The sequence below is a fragment of the Pan troglodytes genome, chromosome 3 (genome assembly GCF_028858775.2).
Source record: "Pan troglodytes isolate AG18354 chromosome 3, NHGRI_mPanTro3-v2.0_pri, whole genome shotgun sequence".
Lineage (NCBI taxonomy): Eukaryota > Metazoa > Chordata > Mammalia > Primates > Hominidae > Pan > Pan troglodytes.
The window spans coordinates 1,112,608-1,134,992 of NC_072401.2; the positions used below are offsets into that span (position 1 = coordinate 1,112,608).

The 22,385-nt window shown below is 51.8% G+C and overlaps 1 protein-coding gene and 1 long non-coding RNA gene across 11 annotated transcripts in view; one reads left to right on the forward strand and one right to left on the reverse strand.

The window, feature by feature from the left end:
• Positions 1–8,528, forward strand: part of PCGF3 (polycomb group ring finger 3) — a 74,239-nt gene extending 65,711 nt beyond the window's left edge. For 3 of the 7 annotated variants that reach the window (XM_024355903.3, XM_063807890.1, XM_054682635.2), the window contains 2 exons: positions 3,392–3,472; positions 4,438–8,528. In XM_024355903.3, the coding sequence (XP_024211671.1) occupies positions 3,392–3,472; positions 4,438–4,485 (129 nt within the window). In that variant the 3' untranslated portion in view covers positions 4,486–8,528. 7 annotated transcript variants of the gene reach the window in all.
• On the reverse strand, positions 101–20,605 carry LOC104005948 (uncharacterized). 4 transcript variants are annotated; one of them, XR_008547735.2, is made up of 4 exons: positions 20,493–20,605; positions 3,320–3,455; positions 1,507–3,015; positions 101–1,252 (listed from the first exon to the last, which is right to left on the reverse strand). It is a non-coding gene; the product is annotated as an uncharacterized LOC104005948 (long non-coding RNA). The 4 variants fall into 4 exon arrangements; XR_010156267.1 differs by lacking the exon at positions 3,320–3,455 and having other exon boundaries at positions 20,493–20,595; XR_010156268.1 differs by lacking the exon at positions 3,320–3,455 and having other exon boundaries at positions 2,896–3,015; positions 20,493–20,584.
• Between the last annotated feature and the right edge of the window lie 1,780 nt (positions 20,606–22,385).

Sequence of the window (22,385 nt, forward strand, 5' to 3'; positions counted from 1 at the left end):
GGTTGTAGGATGCCCAGAGACAGGGAACGTGGAACGCTACTGTGAGTGGAAGAGAGAACTAGGGCGGGGATGATGAGATTGTTTTAAAATAGGATAAAGGTTTTCCTCAAAACAAGAAATTCTGTGCTTTAATTTCACAAGGGGAGACATGGGCGGATGCAGAGAGGGAGGACCCTTCCAGGCTGTGGTGTGTAAGGAGACGAAGGAGTGCTGGCATGAGGCGGCCTTGGCAGCAGGCGCACCATGAACATGCCAGTGTGGGTCCCTGTGAGCCCCCAAGGCAGTGACACCATGGGGATGCAGGCGCCAGCAGGGTCCAGCTTTGCATGGAGACAGAAGGCGCTGGCGGCTGTGGGCAGGAGCATGGGTCTGAGGTGTCGTTTTTGAAAATCGCTCAGGCTGTGCAGAAATGGACGCAGGAGAGGCCAGCGCCAGGAGTTGCAGGAGAGGACTGTGGTGGGGGCGGTCAGGGTGGAGAAGTGGACAGACTTGAGATGCTGTCTGTAGCAGCAGTGGACTCAGTGGTGGCCCCAGAAGATAAGCCACATCCTCACCCCCAGAGCCTGCAAATGGGACCTTGTTTGGAAAAGGATCTTTGTAGATATAATTAAATAAAGGATTTTGGGATGAAATAATTCTGGAATATCTGGGTGGAGCCTAAATCCCACGACACAAGTGAGGCGGAGGAAGACTCGAGACAGGAGGCCCTGGTGAGGACAGAGCAGAGGACAGACTGGAGGCTGGAGGGAGGCAGCCTCGAGGCGAGCCAGGGAGCCCCTGGGCCACCAGCAGCTGGAAGCCAGGGCAGGCTCCCCGGTTGTGGTCCGAAGGCATCCCCCAGATTCATATGTTGGAAATTCCATCCCCAGCAGGGCAGTGCTGGGAGTTAGGGCCTGGGGGAGGCACTCAGGCCGAGGGCCCTGCCCCATGCACGGATTGATGCTGCTGTGAAAGGACTGGCCAGCATGTGTTCTCACTTCTGATCTTCCCCAACATGAGGACGCAGCAGAAGGCCTTCACAGGTGGCAACGTGGTGACCTTGAATGTCCCAGCTCCCAGAACTGTGCTGAAATCAATTTGTTCTTCATAAATCACCCAGTGTGTGGTGTTCTGTGGCAGCAGCACGGAATGGACTGTGCTTCTCCCCCGGAGCCTGCAGAGGGAGCGTGGCTGTTATGGACTCTGGAACTGAGTACATTTCTATTGTTTGAAGACACCACCTCGTGATAATTTCCACGGCAGCCGCAGGAGACTAATTCAGAGAAAGCCACAATAAGTTGCTGATGTATTTGGGTGGTGATGCAGAGAAAAGGAAGGGGTCAGGAATGACTGCACGCCTGGGGCTGCTCGGTTTGGGGTGGGGGGTGGTATCTTGGGACAGGCTGGCGTAGCTGCTGTGGTGGCACAGAGCAGAGGCTGTCAGGTCATGGGGGGCCAATGCCAGCCTTGAGTGTCCCACAGGTTGGCCGGGGATACGGACAGCACACCGGGGTTGGGGAGACTCACCGAGCACAGGCTGCCTGGAGATCATGGAGAAACCAAGTCAGGACACGGGGGGAAGGGAGAGAAGGAAATGGGGCAAGGCTTTTTGCTAAGTTTCTATCGTTTTGTTTGCTTTTCTGTGTAGCAAAACAGAAAAGATGGATGGTAGCTGGGGACAGAGCAGGCCGAGGAAGTCCTTGGATTTTCATGTGGAGGTGTAGCGGGAAGCTGCCGGACAGTGGGGCTGCAGGAGGTGGGGAAGAGGTTGGCCATTTCCCAGCGCAGGGCTGGTTCCTCCAGGGAAGAGTGTGAGGTTTGCGCTGCTGCTGCGGTAACCATGCCTCTGAGCCCCCAACCCAGCCACTCAGGCAGGTGGGGCTGCTTCACGCCTTCCCCAGGGAGGAATCTGAAGAACTGTCTACATGATCAGGGAAAAACAAGGAAAACTGCGTGGCACCACGCGTACCCCATAGAAGGGCCAGAATCCCAAGCACTGACAACACATTCGGGAAACGCCGGGAGTGCAGGTTCATTCCCGTGGGAAGCGGAACCCGCAGGCCCTGCGGAGAACAGCTTCGCAGCTGCTGACAACACGAAACACACTCTTGGCAAACCACCCAGCAGCCACACCCTGTCATTTACCCACTGGAAATCTCCTGCCCACACAAAAACCTGCACCCGGATGTTGATAGCAGCTTTCTTCATAATTACCAAAACCTGGAAGCGACCAAGATGCCCTTCAGTAGATGAGTGGAAAAATAAACCGTGGTGCATCCGTACTGGACTGTTATCCAGTACTGAAAAGAAATGAGCAGTCGGGCCAAGAGCAGGCACAGGGGAGAAAAATCAAGTCCCTGTTACTAAGTAGAGAAACCCCTCTGAAAAGGCTGCAGGCCGTGCGACTCCAGCTCTGCAGCATGGCGCACTGGAAAAGGCAGAACCATCCGGAGGCTGCAGGGGCTTGAGGAGGGTAGTAGGAGTGGGCGGGCACAGGGCTCCTGGGCGGTGATGCTGCTGTTTGCCCACCTGTGGCTGTGCCACCAGGGCGACCTGACGTCAGCTCTGGACTCGGTGGAGGTGACATCAGTGCAGGTTCCTGGGTGGTGACTAATGTGCCCCCATGCAGGGTGTTGGTGGCGGGGGGTACCAATGGGGACGGGAACTCCCTGTACCTTCCTCTCAATTTTGCTGTAAACCTTAAATTGTTCTTTAAAAAGTCTAATTTTTTTAAAAGACTGGGGAGCCTAGTGCATTTTTGCACTATGGCGAGAGGGAGGGACAGCCTGGACCGGAGGTAGGGCCTGTGGGGAGAGGGTGCCCCTGGAGGCTGCAGCTGTGGGAGGGGGCTGGTGTGGACCGGGCCTGGGTGGGATGGGGAGGGAAACACTTTGGCCCTATGGGCCTCTCAGGCACCTGTGCCACCTGGGGAACCAGGGTGCCCGATTCCGGAGCTGTCAGGGCTGCTCATGGGGCGCAAACCACCTCTTCCCGTTGCTCAGTACGGCAGGTGTGGTAGACGGGGTGTGATGGGGCCTGTCAAGAGAAAAAGGATTCAGGGCAGCTGCAGGCCAGATAGGGGTGGGATGGGAGCCCACCACTGCAAGGAGCTTGTGCCTGTGCCTGCACCCCCTGCAGAAATGTCATCCCCCTAACTGGCACGGGCCTGCCCTGTAATATCTTATATGTTGCACTGGATTTCTGTTCAGCTGTGAGGTAGGGACCACACTCCATTTCTAGGCTGTGAGGTAGGGATGGAGGAATACGTGAACCAGCCCCCCACCCACCCCGTCTCTAGGCACGTTCTTGCATAATTGGGGAGGGGCTGCAGATTTCATACCAGCATCAAGGTGGCCATGTCAGTGTGGGTTGAGCACCTCTCTGCTGCTAATCAAACCTCCTTATCCCCCAGCTGGACATTTTATGCAACGAGGAGATCCTGGGCAAGGACCACACGCTCAAGTTCGTGGTTGTCACTAGGTGGAGATTCAAGGTGAGACATGTGATTTGATTTTCAGAGTCTGCTCTGAATGGCAGTGACTTTGCTGTGCATCTCTTATCTAAAATGTTAAATGACTCCAGCTGGGTGCAGTGGCTCATGCCTGTAATCCCAGCACTTTGGGAGGACGAGGCGGGCGGATCACGAGGTCAGGAGATCCAGACAATCCTGGCTAACATGGTGAAACCCAATCTCTACTAAAAATACAAAAAATTAGCCAGGCGTAGTGGTGGGCGCCTGTAGTCTCAGCTACTCAGGAGGCTGAGGCAGGAGAATGGTGTGAACCCGGGAGACGGAGCTTGCAGTGAGCCGAGATCGTGCCACGGCACTCCAACCTGGGCGACAGAGGGAGACTCTGTCTCAAAAAAAAAAGTGATGACTCAGCTACAGAAATTGTTGTGAAACACAGTTCTGGTCTTTCTGAAATCATCAACCCCAGAGCCAGCTTGGAAGGTGCCAGCTGAGCTGTGAGGGGCACAGGCCATGGTGGGAAAGTGCTGAGGCTGTGAGTGCCATAAGCAGAGGGTCCCCTGGGGCCTTTGGGCCCCTCTGAAGCAGGAAACCAATGGTGGAACTCTCCCACCTCAGCTGGTGTTGCTGCCTGGGGAGAGGGGGAGGAGCCAAGGCTGGCCTGGGGCTGGGCCAGAGGGTTTGAGGGAGAAGGGGGCAGGGGAGTGGCGGCCAGGGCCACATCAGGTACAGGTGGCCACCACGGTGTGCACAGCGGTCACTGGGTCACCTGGGGCCAGGGGAGAGGGCACATGTCTTCCTAGCCCGTCTTCCCCCAGCAACTTCTGGGGGACCCTTCTGTTGCTCAGAACAGAAGGGTCTCTGTGCAGCCCCGCGTGTGGACTGTGTCTCACGGGACGCAATTTCTCAGCACCCTTCCTGATGAAGTAGGTCCTTCTCCTTGCCTCCACCCCTGCTAAGCAGGCACTGTGCGTTCTTGTGTCTTCCAGAAGGCACCGCTCCTGCTGCACTACAGACCCAAGATGGACTTGCTGTGAATGGCACCACACAGCGCCCACAGACTGGGCCCTCGCACCCTTGGGTGCTCCCGGCCGCCGCGCTTAAGAACATTGCCTCTGGGTGTCATGTGGACCAGACTTCTGAATAGAGAATATTTATAACTTTTGTATGAGAGAGAATTCACACTCAACAAGACACTACCAGCACCACGTTTACAGAGGATGAAAACACTTCACAGTCTCCCAGAGCCGATCGCCCTCTCCCCCACCCCACCCCGTGCTTTAGCCTTGCAGGGAGAGTGACGTTCCAGGCAACACGGTTCTGAGTCACCTTCTGACACAAGCTCCCTCTGCTTGCTTTCCAGGTCTTGAAAATCTGAATTCACTTCAGTTTAGTTTATGAATTTTAGGTTTCATGATAAGCCTCAAGTGTAGTTGGACTTTTATTGAATCCTTCCTAAGTTATTGAAAAAATGTCTTTTCATGGTGAATGACAATATTTATGTTGCCTTTAGCTTCTTAAAGATTTAGAAGTTATATAAAAAATTAATTTAAAAGCAAACCAAAAGAGGTTTCCATTAACATTATGATTTAACCATTGTATTTAATTTCCCACCTTATGAAACACAACAGCAGCTCCCTGACTGGTTCGCCTTTGATTGTGAGGTCGGCACTTGGACTCACTCAGAACTGTCGCTCGCCTGTGGCCGACACACCCAGCCCTGGAAACGGGGCCCCAGACGCCACGTCGGGATTTCTGACACGCTCAGCAGGTAGACCAGAGGCCGTGTGACCAGCTCAGTGCTGGTTTACGGAACAACTCTTACTTCTAAAAATTACTTGTTCCCCCAAATTGTTGAGTGCCGCCGTTTGGTTTCCTATGTTTTCTTTCCCTGTTTTGATTTTGCTGAAGGGAGAGGTGGTGGTGGTTAGGATCAGAGCTCTCCTGGCATCCGTGGGGAGGATTTGCTGGGGGTGGCTTCGGGCTCATGCCCAGACGCACTCACTGCCCCGTCTGTCCAAGGCCTCCCCTTCCCCTTTGCTGGTGAGAGGAGCTCGTGTGCTCCTTGGCCGCTTACTGGAAGGGCGTTTTTCAGAGCTGCAGGGACAGGGTGAGTAGCTGAAGGGCTAGGAGGGAAGCCGGCCCCTGCTCTGCAGAAGCTGCATTTCAGCTGAATCTGTGTTTCAGCCTCAGTTGGTTGCACCGTTAGCCCCTCTCCTCCCGGATGGTCATGTTTTTGTCACATTAGAGAATAAACTGCCACACACACACATTTTTTTTTTTTCCTTTAAAACAGTAACTTGGAAATATGGAAAGGCCAGAAGGAGGAGCAAGGGCTGTTTTCTGGAGTGGTTGAGGTGTTGTCCTGCAGTTGTCATTGTCTTCTCCACCGGGCTGTTCCCATTTATTTCCTGTGGAACTGAATCCCTCCTCCCTCCACTCCTTGGGAGCCCAGGTGGTCCGTGGCCACCATTCAGGCTTTCCAAGAAGCCAACCACCTTGGAGATTTTTTTTCTTGAATTTCGCTGTGTTTTCTTCTGCTTCCTTTAGATAAAAAGCAGCTCAAGAGACCTCATCTTAGGCATGAGAAAAACATGCATATTAATTCCATCTGAGTGATTGTCAGTGTAAGGCCTTTTAAAACAAAAGCAAGTTCTTTGTTAGGAATTGGTCAAAATTCACCTTTCTTTAAGCCCATCAACTCCCAGGACGGTTTGAGTTACTCAGTTACCTAAGCTTGCTATTCATCCAAATCATTTTCTAGAGTCACTGTATAAGGGTCTATGAGTAGCTGTGTATGAATAAATATTACCTGTCTACCTCAAAATACACATACTGCTGAAGCATTCTGTACAACCGTGTGTTATCACAGTGCAGTTTTAAGTGTAATGTTAGAACTTAGGCATTTTCCTGTGTGGCGGAATAAGAAAGGATTAAACAGTTACAAGCCTCCAAATTCAAATAAAATTAAATCACAGTTCAGATGAAACTGAATATCATTGTAATAATCTCATAATATATATTTGTAACTTTGTAGCTATCTTTGAAATCACTTGACTTTGCAATGGTGCTAAGCTGATAGATTTAAATACACAGAGACGGGCGAGTGGCGCCCGTGTTGATGTCTCCAGCCGGTGGTGACCCTGCTTTTGTAACCGTGTTAACCTGACAAAACCTCAGCAGCAGAAGTCCCTATTTTTCTAGGAGTTCATCGTGCAGACAGTCTTCACTACAGGACTCGGCCCTGGGGCCTCTGCCTCTCGTCTGACCTTGCAGCCTTAGTCGTTGGAGGCTGGAGCGCAATGGCCCTGCTGTCTGTGGAGCCTCTGGGTGGCCTTCTTTCCTTTCTGTCAACCTCTCATTTCACAGAAAAAGGCTGAATTTCATTTTTTCCAGCATGAAAGCCAGGATTGGTTAGTGGTTGGATTCTATTGGTTTTTTTTTTTAAACAGATGGAGTTACTGTGAAGAAGTTTTCACAACTATTTATGCTGGTAAAACAAATGCTGTTAAATCACCTTATGCGTCGTTTTCAACAGCAGTGGGGCTAATTACCCGGAATACAGTCTCACCGATGCAGTTTTCATGGAAATAGAAAATTCAAATAGAATATATAATATTGAATTTAAGATTTGGGGGGTTAAAAAAGAAAACTTAACTTTATAAAATTATTTATTCTATTTTAAGCCTTCTATCATATTTTCCCATCCAATTGTTTGGTTTCAGTGGTCCAGCTTTATTTACAGGCATATAAAATGAAATTGTGAGATGTTTTGCAAGCTTCTTTTTACTTTGAGTAGCTTTTAATTTGTATGTCTTTGTTTTATGTGGATGAAGAGCATTTTTTATGCTTTTGTGCAATAGGTTCCAATATGCATTTATTAGACATCTGTTTAAATGGTAATGTAGCATTTATTCTGCTAAATTGAAAGGGAACATAGATGGAATTCCAAAATATGTACATTCAGCTGTTTGGTTTTTCCTTTTTCATTGTTATTATTGTGAGAATGCTGTTATTGGGGTTGTGTGTGAGTGCTTGTCAGCCAGTGATGCCTCGGGCCACGCTGTGGGGCCACCTCGGTCCTGCCTGGGTCCTGGTGCCTTGGACCCCACGTGCTTGTGGCCAGGCTGCCCCTGGGCGGGGCCATGTGGCCTCAGACCACGAGAGCGGAGCTGCCCTGGCCCAAGCACTGCAGCTGCCTGCACCCCCAGGCTTCGCAGCCTTGCTTGTTTTCTCTGAACAGCAACAGAACAGCGTTCACAGCGATTCAAAGGGTGGCATTGGGTTGGACGTTCTGGGTACGAGCCAACCTAGTCCCACGTTGTATGTGAATGTTTAATGTGCTCTCAAAACATGGAAAATAAGTTTAGTGCACATAGCTAAACCACAAAACATCCAATTTCTCTGTTTCCTCAGGAAGTCATTACTGCGCCACCACATCACATGACCTTAACATGATCAATGTATTTCTCTGCCTTGACATTTAAATACATAAATTGAGATAAGTAGATTAGAAAATCATTCAAATGATACCATAATCTGTACAAATATTGTGTCCCCTGCCAGGCAGGGGACAGGGTGCAGGCAATGGCCACATGGCCAAGGCCCCGCAGGAACGCGCCGAGGTCTCCCTCACCCTCCAGGTGTCCTTCGCACCCAACAGTGCGTCTGAGAAACGAGCTGCAGTTTGAGCGTTCCCCTGAGATGTGCGTAGCCTCAGTGTAAATGTCCACTCCCATGGCTTAATTGCCTATCAAACGCATTTTCCCAGACGAAAGCAATGTTGGGTTGGGGAAGACAGTGCAGCCACCCAGCCTTTACCAGCAGCATACGGCAGACGAAGGCAGTCGAGGTGTGGAGGTGATCACGAAGATACATGTGTTTGACTGTTTAATTTGAAAGTTTACATTTTTTTATGCTTTGTGTTGGTGTGTAATTTTTGTACTCTTGGTGGCTAGTTTTTGTCAAATCTTTTTTGGAATATTGCTTAAATGTTTTGATTTTATGATAGTGAAGCTTGTATTCAGTGTTTTGCCAATTAATATTATATGCTTGTAATAAAAGCAAAAGAAAAGCTTAAGTGAAAGTGTTTCTGGCTGGAAATATATTACATAAATCATTTGTATGAGCATGAGAGATGACTTGCTCATGGGATGAGCAATGCTGTGGGTATTGGACGGACCACTCAGGCAGCCTGGCTGCACACTGGCCACACACGCATGCATGCTACATATGTGTACGCTCAGACCACATGCCTGCACATATGTCCACACACCAGCCCACGGCTCCCTTCCTCACCCCAGCCCTCCCCACTCCCAGGTTAACCAATGTCTCGATTTGCTCCAGGCAGCATTTGTAAACTGTCACCCTGGTTGCAAACCCTCATTTAAATTGGTCCAGCATTTGCTACCAGAGTTTGGGCCACAAACTTTGTAAAGCTCATTCAGTTTGTCTCCTTGCAGAAAGAAGATTGCTGCAGTTTGGAGCTGGTTATGCCAAGGAAAATACGGCTAAAAAAGAACTTACTGATTCCCATAGGTGTGTCAACTGACAAATGAATGTTCCATCTCCCTACGACAATTTGCTGCCCCTCCCCAAAAAAAGCACTATGGCCAAAATTTCAGTTTTTAAAGGTTAAGTAAAATACAACAATTCTGAAACTCTTAAGAGAACCAGAATTGGAAGGAAAGGAGAATGGCCAAAATTATATTCTCACAACCTAAAGCAGTAAACTTTAAAAATAGGTTCCGTCTTAGACTTGACTTAATTGACTTAGGCTGGGCATAGGGCTCACACCTGTAATTCCAGCACCGTAGGAGGCCAAGGCAGGCTGATCATCTGAGGTCGGGAGTTCGAGACCAGCCTGGCTAACATGGTGAAATCCCGTCTCTACTAAAAAATATAAAAATTAGCCGGGTGTGGTGGCAGGGGCCTGTAGTCCCAGCTACTCAGGAGGCTGAAGCAGGCGAATCGCTGGAACACAAGAAGCAGAGGTTGCAGTGAGCCGAGATCACGCCACTGTACTCCAGCGTGTGCTACAGAGCAAGACTCCATCTCAATTAAAAAAAAAGAAAAAGAAAAAAAAGGACTTGGCCGGGTGCAGTGGTTCATGCCTGTAATCCCAGCACTTTGGAAGCTGAGGCGGGTGGATCACAAGGTCAAGAGATCGAGACCATCCTGGCCAGCATGGTGAAACCCCATGTCTACTAAAAATAGGAAAATTAGCCAGGCCTGATGGCACGCACCTGTAGTCCCAGCTACTCAGGAGGCTGAGGCAGGAGAATCACTTGAACCCGGGAGGCAGAGGTTGCAGTGAGCCGAGATCGCACCACTGCACTCCAGCCTGGGCGACAGAGCAAGACTCCATCTCAAAAAAAAAAAAAAAGACTTCACTGACTCAAAGTGTATTTTACTTATTTTCGGCCAGTCCATCTGTCCATCTTAGAAATGTCAAAATACTGGCTGAAACCACAAGCAGACACTGATGTCAGCGTCAACTGCAGGGAGTAGGGGAAACACAAGTCCTCAAAATTGGGTCCACCCACTTTGGGGACTGGGCCATGAAGCCTGGTGATGGCAGCCACGGGAGCCTGAGGTCTGAGAGCTTCAAGCTCCATCTGAGCACAGTGGGTGGGGGCCCTGCACCAGGACCCCAGAAACAAGCTCTGGAAGTTGGTTCCTGTGGGTTCTGCAGCAGCTCAGGGCTGCAGGGACCTTGACGCTCTCACAGCAGAGCCAAGCCTCGGCCTCTCTGCTCGCTGGTGGTTTTGTTTCTCCCATGCAGTTCTGTGTGCATAAGACAAAAATCCTGTGTTAGTCATGTGTGTTAGTACACCTGTGACCGGGTGAAAGCCAGTGTCCCCTGAAAGGCAGCAGAGGAACAGAAAAACAAGGGGGGTTGCTGTGATGAGACCCGCACCGTCTGCGTTCAGGAAGCCAGGGCCTTCTGCTGCTAGAGGCCCCTGAGGCCCACCAAATCCTCCCAAAATAGATGTCCATATGGCTTCTAGTTTTTAAGGATAAAACTCCCTTGAGATGCACTGAGTCCCTCCTGAGGGGCTGTGGAGGGCTGAGCCTGCATTGGTTGGGAGGCCTGTGTCCTGACGGTGCTCTGCAGTAGCTGCACTGAACGTCCCAAACGTCCCCTTTAATAGAAAGAATTATCTGTCTTCCACTTACACAGAAATGCAACTGTGCTTACATAAATCAGCACAGAGTCCTAAATCCATAAATAAGCAAAGAGTCCTTTCTCTTACCCACATTACTCCTCAGTCAAGGAAAGTACACAAAGCACATTTGTTTCATTTTTTTTGGTGGCTTATGCTCCAATTGTGAGGAAGGAGATGCTCCCCTGGGCCCTCCCCGCCCACCCCAGAGTGTCTGCCCACACCAATTCCTGGGGAAGGTGTGGCCTGCTCAAGGGATAACACTCCTGTCGCCGTTGGACAAACAACCATTTGACCACTACATTTATTCCTGTTTTTTCTGTGTGTGTGTGTGTGTGTGTGTGTAGACAGAGTCTCACTGTGTCACCCAGACTGGAGGGCAGTGGTGTGATCTCAGCTCACTGCAACCTCTGCCTCCTGGGTTCAAGCGATTCTCCCGTCTCAGCCTCCCAAGTAACTGGATTACAGGCGCCTGCCACCACGCCAGGCTAATTTTTGTTTTTAGTAGAGACGGGGTTTCACCACGTTAGCTGGGCTGGTTTCTAACTCCTAACCTCTGGTGATCCGCCCACCTCGGCCTCCCAAAGTGCTGGGATTACAGGCGTGAGCCAGCGCGTCCAGCCGAAGGTTGCTTTTTTAAAGCATTTTTAGTCAGTCTTTTGAAAGATGAAAGGGTATGGCCTTGGTCACAGTAGTCCTGCTGTGAAGACGCATGAATGCCCTGGGTCAGGGGAGCAGCCAATTTCACTGAGACCCTGGGACGCACAACCAGGACCTGACCTCTTGCTGGGAGATTACCCCGAGACTTCAGTCATCACCATGCACACTGCCTTGTAGGAAGGCTGGGAACCCTCAGGTGGGGACAGCCCCCAGTCTGCCAGGGCCCCTCAGAGGTTGAGGGGGCAGGGTCCCTCCTTACATTTCTCACCTGCAGCTGGTGCCACAACTGTGAATGTTGGAGTTGTCCAGTCCCACAGCTTCCTCTGCCCCACAGCACAGGGCAGATTGGCCTGCAGGGCCTCATCACCCCCATTCTCTGAGAGGACATGTGGCTATCTCTGGCAGGCCTCCCTCTGGCTGGTAGCTTTCTCCTGGGCTGCCATCTTCTAGTGCCAGTGAGGACTCTGGTCATCTCACCTGCTTAATTCCCATACTGTGTTGTCCACAGCTCTACTCGGGTCTGGTAGTGAGAGGTGACAGTGTGCTGGCAGCCCTCGCTTGCTCTCGGCACCTCCTTGGCCTTGGCACCCACTCTGGCAGCCCTTGAGGAGCCCTTCAGCCCGCTGCTGCACTGTGGGAGCCCCTTTCTGGGCTGGCCAAGGCCGGAGCCGGCTCCCTCAGCTTGCGGGGAGGTGTGGATGGAGAGACAGACGTGGGTGGGAACCAGGGCTGTGGGCAGGCTTGCAGGCCAGCAAGAGTTCCGGGTGGGCGTGGGCTCGGCAGGCCCTGCACTCAGAGCGGCCAGCCAACTGGCTCTGCAGGCCCCGGGCAGTGAGGGGCTTAGCACCTGGGCCAGCAGCTGCTGTGCTCAATTTCTCGCTGGGCCTTAGCTGCCTCCCTGCAGGGCAGGGCTCGGGACCTGCAGCCCACCACGCCTGAGCCTCCCACCCCTTCCATGGGCTCCTATGTGGCCCCAGCCTCCCCGATGAGCGCTGCCCCGTGCTCCACGGCACCCAGTCCCATCGACCACCCAAGGGCTGAGGAGTGCAGGCACACAGCACAAGACTGGCAGGCAGCTCCACCTGCAGCCCCAGCGCAGGATCCACTGGGTGAAGCCAGCTGGGCTCCTGAGTCTGGTGGGGACTTGGGAGAAGCTTTATGTCTAGCTAAGGGATTGTAAATACACCAATCGGCACTCTGTATCTAGCTCAAGGTTTGTAAACACACCAATCAGCACGCTGTGTCTAGCTCAGGGTTTGTGAATGCACCAATCGACACTCTGTATCTAGCTACCCTGGTGGGGACGTAGAGATCTTTTGTGTCTAGCTCAGGAATTGTAAAAGCACCAATCAGCACCCTGTCAAAAACGGACCAATCAGCTCTCTGTAAAACAGACCAATCGGCTCTCTGTAAAATGGACCAATCAGCAGGATGTGGGTGGGGCCAGATAAGAGAATAAAAGCAGGCTGCCCGAGCCAGCAGTGGCAACCTGCTCCTGTCCCCTTCCACACTGTGGAAGCTTTGTTCTTTTGCCCTTTGCAATAAATCTTGCTGCTGCTCACTCTTTGGGTCCACACTGCCTTTATGAGCTGTAACACCACAAAGGTCTGCAGCTTCACTCCTGAAGCCATCGAGACCACGAACCCAGTGGGAAGAATGAACAACTCCAGACGCGCTGCCTTAAAAGCTGTAACACTCACCGCAAAGGTCTGCAGCTTCACTCCTGAGCCATCGAGACCACGAACCCAGTGGGAAGAATGAACAACTCCAGACGCACCACCTTAAGAGCCGTAACACTCACCGCAAAGGTCTGCAGCTTCACTCCTGAGCCATCGAGACCACGAACCCAGTGGGAAGAATGAACAACTCCAGAGGCGCCACCTTAAGAGCCGTAACACTCACCGCAAAGGTCTGCAGCTTCACTCCTGAGCCATCGAGACCACAGACCCAGTGGGAAGAATGAACAACTCCAGAGGCGCCACCTTAAGAGCCGTAACACTCACCACGAAGGTCTGCAGCTTCACTCCTGAGCCAGCGAGACCACGAACCCAGTGGGAAGAATGAACTCCAGACGCGCCACCTTAAGAGCCGTAACACTCACCACGAAGGTCTGCAGCTTCACTCCTGAGCCATCGAGACCACGAACCCAGTGGGAAGAATGAACAACTCCAGACGCACCACCTTAAGAGCCGTAACACTCACCGCAAAGGTCTGCAGCTTCACTCCTGAGCCAGCGAGACCACGGACCCAGTGGGAAGAATGAACAACTCCAGACGCACCACCTTAAGAGCCGTAACACTCACCGCGAAAGTCCGCAGCTTCACTCCTGAGCCATGGAGACCACGGACCCAGTGGGAAGAATGAACAACTCCAGACGCACCACCTTAAGAGCCATAACACTCACCACGAAGGTCTGCAGCTTCACTCCTGAGCCAGCGAGACCACAGACCCACCAGAAGGAAGAAACTCCAAACACATTCGAACATCAGAAGGAACAAACTCCAGACACGCCGCCTTTAAGAGCTGTAACACTCACTGCGAGGGCCCTCGGCTTCATTCTTGAGTCAGTGAGACCAAGAACCCACCAATTCCGGACACAGTAGGACCCCCTTTATGGTGTGGGTTTTTTTTTCTTTTTTTGGAGACAGGGCCTCACTCTGTCACCCAGGCCAGAGTGCAGTGGTGCAATCATGGCTCACTGTAACCTCGGGCTCCTGGCCTCAAGCCATACTCCCACCTCACCCTCCAGAGTAGCTGGGACTACAGGCACCACCACACCCAGCTAATTTTTTATTTTTGTAGAGATGGGGTTTTGCCATGTTGCCCAAGCTTGTCTCGAACTGAACTCAAGCAATCTGCCCACCTCGGTTTCCCAAAGTGCTGGGATTATGGCAGGAGCCTCCACGCCAGCCCTTTTTCTTTATTTTGTGTGTGTCTGTGTGTGTGAGAGAGAAAGAGAGAGTACCATTCTGTCACCCAGGCTGGAATGCAGTGGAGCAATCTCAGCTCACCACCAACCTCCACCTCCCAGGCCTAAGCAATTCTCCTGTCTCGGCTTCCCAAGTAGCTGGGATTACAGGCACCCACCACCACACCCATCTAATTTTTGTATTTTTAGTAGAGATGGGTTTCACCATGCTGGCCAGGCTGACCACAAATGACACTCCTCAACACAAATGATCCGCCTGCTTCAGCCTCCCAAAGTGTTGGGATTACAGGCGTGAGCCACCTCACCCAGCCTTTTTTTTAATGTTGGCTTTTCTTCTGTTAGATCAGCTCCAGAAGCAGCTTATCCTGTGTCATTTAATCTCATCAGAATTTAACTAGGATTGCAATGAATGTACAGTTTACTTTGTGGGGCAGCTGACATCCTTCACCCACGATGTGGCATGTCTGCCAACTCACCCTCTTTTAGCATCTTCCTCAGGCGGTCCTTACACACTTCTCTTCCAGCTTTTGTGATTCTTTCATAGGGAGGTGGAGGGTTGTGGCTCATGCTCCGATGGGTTATTGTGGAGTAGAGAAACCCACTGGATCTGGCACAGACTGAACTCCTCGGCTGGTCCTCAGGGTTCCTCAGGGGATTTTCTTGGATTTACATGCAGACGATTGTGTCATCAACAAACTACTAAACCCTGTCTCCAATATTCATCTCCTTCCCTCTTTTTCAGTTCTCTCACCCTGCTGGGATGTCTGGAAAACACTCACAGTGATAGCAAGGAGAACTGTGCTTGTCTGACTTTAATGGGAATACTTTAAATATCTTGACTTAAGCATGATTGCTGCAGGGTTTTGATAAATACCATTTACCAAGTAGAGAAATTATCTTCTGTTACAGCTTATTAAAAATCAGGAATGCTGGGGGCAGTGGCTCACACCTCTAATCCCAACACTTTGGGAGGCTGAGGCAGGTGGATTACCTGAGGTCAGGAGTTCAAGACCAGCTTGACCAACATGGAGAAACCCCGTCTCTATTTAAAAAAATACAAAATTAGCCAGGCATGGTGGCACATGCCTGTAATCCCAGCTACTCAGGAGGCAGGAGAATCGCTTGAACCCGGGAGGCAGAGGTTGTGGTGAGCCGAGATGGCGCCACTGCACTCTAGCCTGGACAAGAAGAGCAAAACTCCATCTCAAAAAAAAAAATTAGGAATACGTGTCAATTTTTAAAAATGTTTTAATATTTTAAACTAAAATTTTTAACTTTTTTGTTTGTTTGAAGCTTTAACACATATACAGTCACGCGACCACCACCACAGTCCACACACAGAATGGCTCCACCCCCAAATCTCCTTAGTGCCACACCTGACCACGGCGCCTTCCCCCAACCTTCCTTCACCTCTTCCCACCCCCATGGTGCCCAATGTGTCAGTCTCTCCCCATTGTCACTGCAGAGGAGTATTTCATTGCATAGATATACCACAGTTTACCAGTTCACCCAATGAAAGGCATTTGAATTTCAGCTTTTGATGATTATGAATAAGGCATCAATAAACATTTACGTACAGTTTTTATGTGGACTTAAGTTATTCATTCTCTAAATACCCAACAGTGGGATTGCTGGGTCATGTGGCTGTGTACATTGAACTTTATAGGAAACCACCATGCCGTCTTCCATTTCCAGCAGGTCCACACCCTGGCAGCTTGGGGCACCACCAGCATTCTCTTGCACTGCGGCTGTGGTGCAGGTGCCTCGTGTCCTGCGTGGTGGCTGAATCTGCATTTCCTGGTGGCTGGTGGTGTCAAGCCTCTTCTCCTGTGCCCAACAGTCAACGCTGTGTCATTGCTGGTGCATGTCTGGTCAGGTCTTTTCCACTTTTTAGTTGGACTGTTTTCTTACTGTTTAGTTTTAAGAGTTCTCTGTGTATTCCAAATACAGGTCCTTAGTTGACAGGTGATTTTTGAATATTTTCTCCTCATCTTTTCATTCTTTTCACACTGTCTTTGGTAGTTCAAACGTTTTTAGGTCAGGCACGGTGGCTCATGCCTGTAATCTCAACTACTTTGGGGCCGAAGGTAGAAGGATCACTTAAGGCTAGGAATTTGAGACCAGCCTGGGCAAAACAGCAAGACTCAGACTCTGGAAAAAAATTTTAAAATCAGGAATAGTGGCTTGCACCTCTAGTCCCAGCTACTCAGGAGGCTGAGGAAGGAAGATGGCTTGAGCCCGGGAGGTCGAGGCTGCAGTGAGCTATGACTTACCACCACACTCCAGCCTGGACAACACAGCATGACCCTGTCTCAAAAAAGTAAGTTTTTAATTTTGATAAAGTACAATTTACAAATTTTTCTTTTATGGATTCTTCTGTGGATTATGCCTTTAGGATCATGTCTAAGAACTCTACCAAATGTCATCAGGTACAAAGGTATTTTTCTGTTTTCTTCCAAACATTTTATAGTTTTGTTTTACATTTACATATGATTCGAGTTAATTGTGTACAATGTGAGGTTTAGGCCAAGGTTCCATTTCTTCCATATGGATGACCAACTGCCCCACTGCTCTGTTGAATGGACAATCCTTTCTCCACAGGGTTGCTTTTGTTTGCACTGCTGTCAAAGATCAAATGGCCCTATTTATTTGGGTCTGTTTCTAGACTCTCTGATCACTGACCCATCTGTCTGTTCTTTGCCAATACCAGTCTTGATTTTTGTGGCTTTAAAGTCTGTTAAAACTGTGTAATGTGATTCATCTAACTTTTTTGTTCTTTTTAAAACATTGTTTTATCTATCCTTTTTACTGTTTTAGCTAGCTCCTTCACCATTCTGTATACATTTTAAAATCATCTTCTCTAAATCTAAAAAGAGTCCTACTGCAATGTTTTGGAATTTTGTTAATTTCACAGATCCTTCTGAGACTGGCATCTTGACTATGTTCAGTCTTCCAGTCTGTGAGCATGCTGTGTGCCGTCTCTCCACATACGTAGTCTTTTTAGCATACAGATCCTGTTTTGTCTTGTTAGATTTATACCTCTCTCTCTCTCTCAGGAGCTACTGTGTTTTTAACTTCAGTTTCCAATGTTTTATTGTCTATAGAAGTAAGATTTTTTTTTTTTTTTTTTTTTGAGACAGTCTGGCTCTGTTGCCCAGGCTGGAGTGCAGTGACATGATCTCGGCTCACTGCAACGTCTGCCTCACGGGTTCAAATGTGGCATGATCTCAGCTCACTGCAACCTCTGCCTCCCAGGTTCAAGCAATTCTCCTGTCTCAGCCTCCTGAGTAGCTGCGATTACAGGTGTGTGCCACCACACCCGGCTAATTTTTGTATTTTTAGTAGAGACAAGGTTTCACCATGTTGGTCAGGCTGGTCTCCAACTCCTGACCTGGTGATACGCCTGCCTCAGCCTCCCAAAGAGCGTTGGGATTACAGGCATGAGCCACCACACCGGGTCTTTTATTTTTTTTGAGACAGAGTTCCACTCTTGTTGCTCAGGCTGGAGTGCAATGGTGCGATCTCGGCTCACTGCAGCCTCTGCTTCCCGGATTCAAGCGATTCTCCTGCCTCAGCCTCCTGAGTAGCTGGGATTACAGTGCCCGCCACCATGCCTGGCTAGTTTTCCTATTTTTAGTAGACACGGGGTTTCACCATGTTGGTCAAGCTGGTCTCAAACTCCTGACCTTAGGCCATCCACCAGCCTCGGCCTCAGCCTCCCAAAGTGCTGGGATTACCGGCATGAGCCACTGCACGCAGCCCTAAGATTAATTTGTATGTGTTACTGGTGAACATTCCAAACTCACTTACTGGCTCTATGAGGGTCTTTGTGGCAATCATTGCTGTTGCTTTAGATGAGTGTTCTCTATATAGACAATCATGTAGTCTGTGAATAAGGAAGTTTTATCTCACCTGTAATCCCAGCACTTTGGGAGGCTGAAGTGGGAAGATCACCTGAACCCAGGAGTTCAAGACCAGCCTGGGCAACATAGTGAGACTCCCCGTATCGACTAAAAATACAAAAATTAGTCAGGCTGGTGGCACATGTCTGCAATCCCAGCTACTCTGGAGGCTGAGGCACATGCTCTCTGGAAGGAGGTGCCTGAGTGTGGCTCACCCTCCTCTTTTTCCCTGCTACCTAAAAGGAGGTCCCCAGGTGAAGCTCACTCACAACTCAGAAAGTTCAGGTCACCTCTGTGAGGGCATATCTGCATACATTATTTGGACTCGGCTGGATGTGCATGCCTCTGGTCCCAGCTACTTGGGAGGCTGAGGTGGGACAACTGCCTGAGCCCAGGAGGTCCAGGCTGCAGCAAGGCAACAGCGCACCATTGCACTCCAGCCTTCTGAATGACAGAGGAAGATCCTGCCTCAAAGAACAAATATTTGGACTCCTCCTGCATGGTCAATTGTCTCCTCTCTCCCATCTATTTATTTATTCAGTCTTTTATTTTGGAAATGGGATATTACTAGGCCTTGACTCCTGGGCTCAACTGATGCTCCCACCTCAGCCTCTGAGTAGCTGAACTGCAGGTCCCACTCTGCCCAGCTCATTCAGTCACTTATTACATCAGCAAAGACTCATCGATATTTCTTCAGCCCTGTGCATTATAATCCAATGCTACTTTATTCTGCTATTCAAGTTATTCCAGCCTCGCCCACTGGGACCCCTTGTCGCTGTGTCCCTTTGGCCCACAGTTGTGGGTTGTTTTTTTTGTTTTTTTGAGATGGAGTTTCACTCTTGCTGCCCAGGCTGGACTGCAATTGTGTGATCTCAGCTCACCCCAACCTCCATCTCTCGGGTTCAAGGGATTCTCCTGCCTCAGCTTCCCCAGTAGCTGGGATTACAGACATGCGCCACCACACCTGGCTAATTTTGTATTTTTAGTAAAGACGGGGTTTCTCCACGTTGGTCAGACTGGTTTCGAACTCGCAAACCTCAAGTAATCCGCCCGCCTCTGCCTCCCAAAGTGCTGGGACTATAGGTGTGAGCCACCGCGCCCAGCCTGTGTTGTCTTTTAAATCATTTCCAGGCTCATGGTGTATACCTTCTGCGCCAGTCCTAGGTGAATTTCTCCTGGTTGGTGAGTTTTCATTGTTTACCTCTGCTCACACAGGGACTCGAGGAGGGAGACTAGGACTCAGAGTCCTCCTTCATCTTGTCACTTCTCTAAACAATTACTTTTTGTTGAAGACGCCATGTAAGCTGGAATTCAAAGCCATCTCTTTGAACAACTGTGTGAAATAATCGTGCTAAACTGTTATTCTCCTTTAATCGTTCCAACCAAGCACCCACGGGGGCCGTTATTCCTCTCCTACAACTGCAAGGCAGTGCCTCACCAACTAGCTTTGCTCCTGAGGCAAGCGGCAGGAACCCCTCTGCTTTCCTCAGTGAGCAAGCGGCCCCTGACCCTGGCGAGTGAGTTTTCTCTTCACAGCCCCCTGTCCCTGCTGCCCACTGAGCCAGCCAGCCCGAGGGTGGAAAAGTCATTCTGGCTCTAAGCTTCCAGCACAGTCCGGGAGAGCACACGGGTCCTGGGGAGGGTGGCTAAGCCCGAGGGGCTTTATAGGATGAGTCACAAGAAAGTCCATCTGGCGGGCCCTCCCTGACTCCCCTCCACTGTCCCCGGCTCACGGCGAGGAAGGCAAGGCTGGTGGGGGGGACAGGAAAGGGCTGGGGTCTCTCCCCACCTCCACTGCCAACGCCCTGCAGACCCCCAGGCCACAGCCTTTCCCGGGGCTCCCCCAAGGTATGGGAGGTGGGGCGGGTCCGGTTTACGCTGGTTTCAAAGAAGGGAGAGCGCCCCGCTGCCATGTCATGGAGGGTCCCGCGCCCCCACCCCTTGCCTGGGGTCGTGTGTGGGCAGCCGCAGAAAGCGCCCCGACGGCAGGAGCGGGGTTCCAGGCTGAGACCGGGCCTCGGCGGCGCCCCTTCCTGCCGGGAGTGGCGCATCCCAGGACCCACAGACAAACAGGGCCAGCCAGGGTCACCCGGAGCGCGAGGGCCGGCTATGGGCTTAGGGTGGGGTCTGGTCTCTACGGCCGGCCTAGGGGGAACGCGGGACAGGAGAAGGTCTGGGAAAAACCTGCTTCCGAGGCCTCGGCTTCGGGGCGTCCTCCTGAGCTGGCGCCAGCCCGCAGCGGGGCCGGGCAGGGACGCCGGCCTAACGGTGGGGACCGGCAGGGCCTGGGGGCAGGACGAGACAAGCACACAACCGACGGGGCGGGGCCAGGCGAGGGCACGGGGCCGAAGAAGCTTCTGCCAGGCCCGAGACCCGCACTTAGTTACCTGAGAAGGCGGGAAGTTGCGGCCGCGGGGTGAGCGGCGGACTGACCCAGCTCCAGCGCCTCTGCAGAGGCTTGCAATGGCGTCTCTCGGGCTCTGATTGGTCAGGCCTCCACACGTGAGCCTCTAGGAGCCAATCATGACGGCCCACCTAGCATGCGCTGATTGGCTCAGGCTAGCCAGGGGCGGGCCCGGTCCTTCCACGGCCCGGTCCCCGCTCCCTTCCCCAGGCCCGGAGGCCCCGCCCGAGCGGCTCCGCTGGGGGCGGTTCTGCTGGGGGCGGTTCTGCTGGAGAGGACGGATCTGCTGGGGAGATGGATATCCTGGAGGGGCGGATCTACTCGGGGGGCGGATCTGCTGGGAAGGCCGGATCTGCTGTGAGGGGCGGGTCTTCTGGAGGGGCCGATCTGCTGAGGGAGCCGGATCTGCTGCCTGACAGGGCTTCCTGGCCTGGGGAGGAGGCGGTGTCTGGAGCTTGAAAGCCGGCCCCGCTGTGTTCAAGATACAGTCAAACGTTCAGAAGGAGGAGACTCCGGGGGCAGGGTGGTGCCCAGCCAGTGCATGGGGCCAGGGCCACGCTGGTGGCACCCAGGCAGCGCTGCCTCCTGGCTCTCGAATGGCTGTTCTCTGCCCAGAATGCTCTCCCACGGGACACGCGCCTCCCTCCGGGTCTGTGCACGTCACTCTGACAGAGAGGCCCCCTGACCACTCATGAAATAGTAACCCTAACCATTGCTCTCTGCTCCCTGTCCTGCTTGATTTTCCTCCAGGGCAAACACCGCCACTTCCATGTTTATCATCTGTCTTCCATCACTAGGAAAACCAGTTCCAGGAGGGAGGGACTAGTATTCCCAGCCCCTAGAACAGAGCAGCGCATATCACAGGAGCTCAGTAAACATCTGGGGAGGAGTGCCATTCCCAGGAGGCCTCAGACCCCGTCACCTGAGGTGAGAGCTGGATCCCGGAGAAGCTCAGGTCTGACCCAGCATTCATTGCTGTAGGAACGGCTCGTCTAGACTCCAAGGGAGCCGGGTGCGGTGGCTCACGCCTGAAATCCCAGCACTTCGGGAGGCCGAGGCGGGCGGATCACCAGGTCAGGAGATCCAGACCATCCTGGCTAACACGGTGAAACCCCGTCTCTACTAAAAATACAAAAAATTAGCCGGGCGTGGTGGCGGGTGCCTGTAGTCCCAGCTACTCGGGAGGCTGAGGCAGGAGAATGGTGTGAACCCGGGAGGCGGAGCTTGCAGTGAGCCGAGATCGCGCCACTGCACTCCATCCTGGGGGACAGAGAGCGACTCCGTCTCAAAAAAAAAAAAAAAAAAAGACTCCAAGGGAAAGCTGCCTGGGTCGTGACCTGGCACGTCCAAGTCGCTGCTCAGGCTTGCAAGGGGGTCCAGACCAGGCTGTGGATGGGAAATGGGAGGCTGGGGGAGGATGGAGGCTGAGCAGTGGCTGGATGTTGGGGTGCCCTGTTGAGGGGCAGCTGGCAGCAGCCACGGACACAGGGGTGGGTGCAAAGACACTGAGTTTCTGTTCCAGTAGGAAGGGGGGCCAGCTGGCAGAGGAGAGATCACCCTGGGCAATTTGGTAGTGCCTGGGGTGCACACTTCCCCAGAGGCAGCAGGAGGAGGAGCTGGATACACCCTTCCCTGGGCTTGGAGGAGAGCACGTTCCCTCCCAGCTCCCACCTGGCATCCAGGAGGGCCCGGCCTGGGGTCAGGGCACATGGGGCCCTCCTGCCCTGGGACTGGGCAGCTCCCTGGGGCATTCCCAGCCAGCAGCATCAGGAAGGTTACAGGAGACCCAGACATGCTGCTCCCTAGAGAGGGCTCCTGACAAAGATTTTTTGTGTGGTCAAACTTTAGTTAACTTCCTGAATCTTCTGGTAGGCCC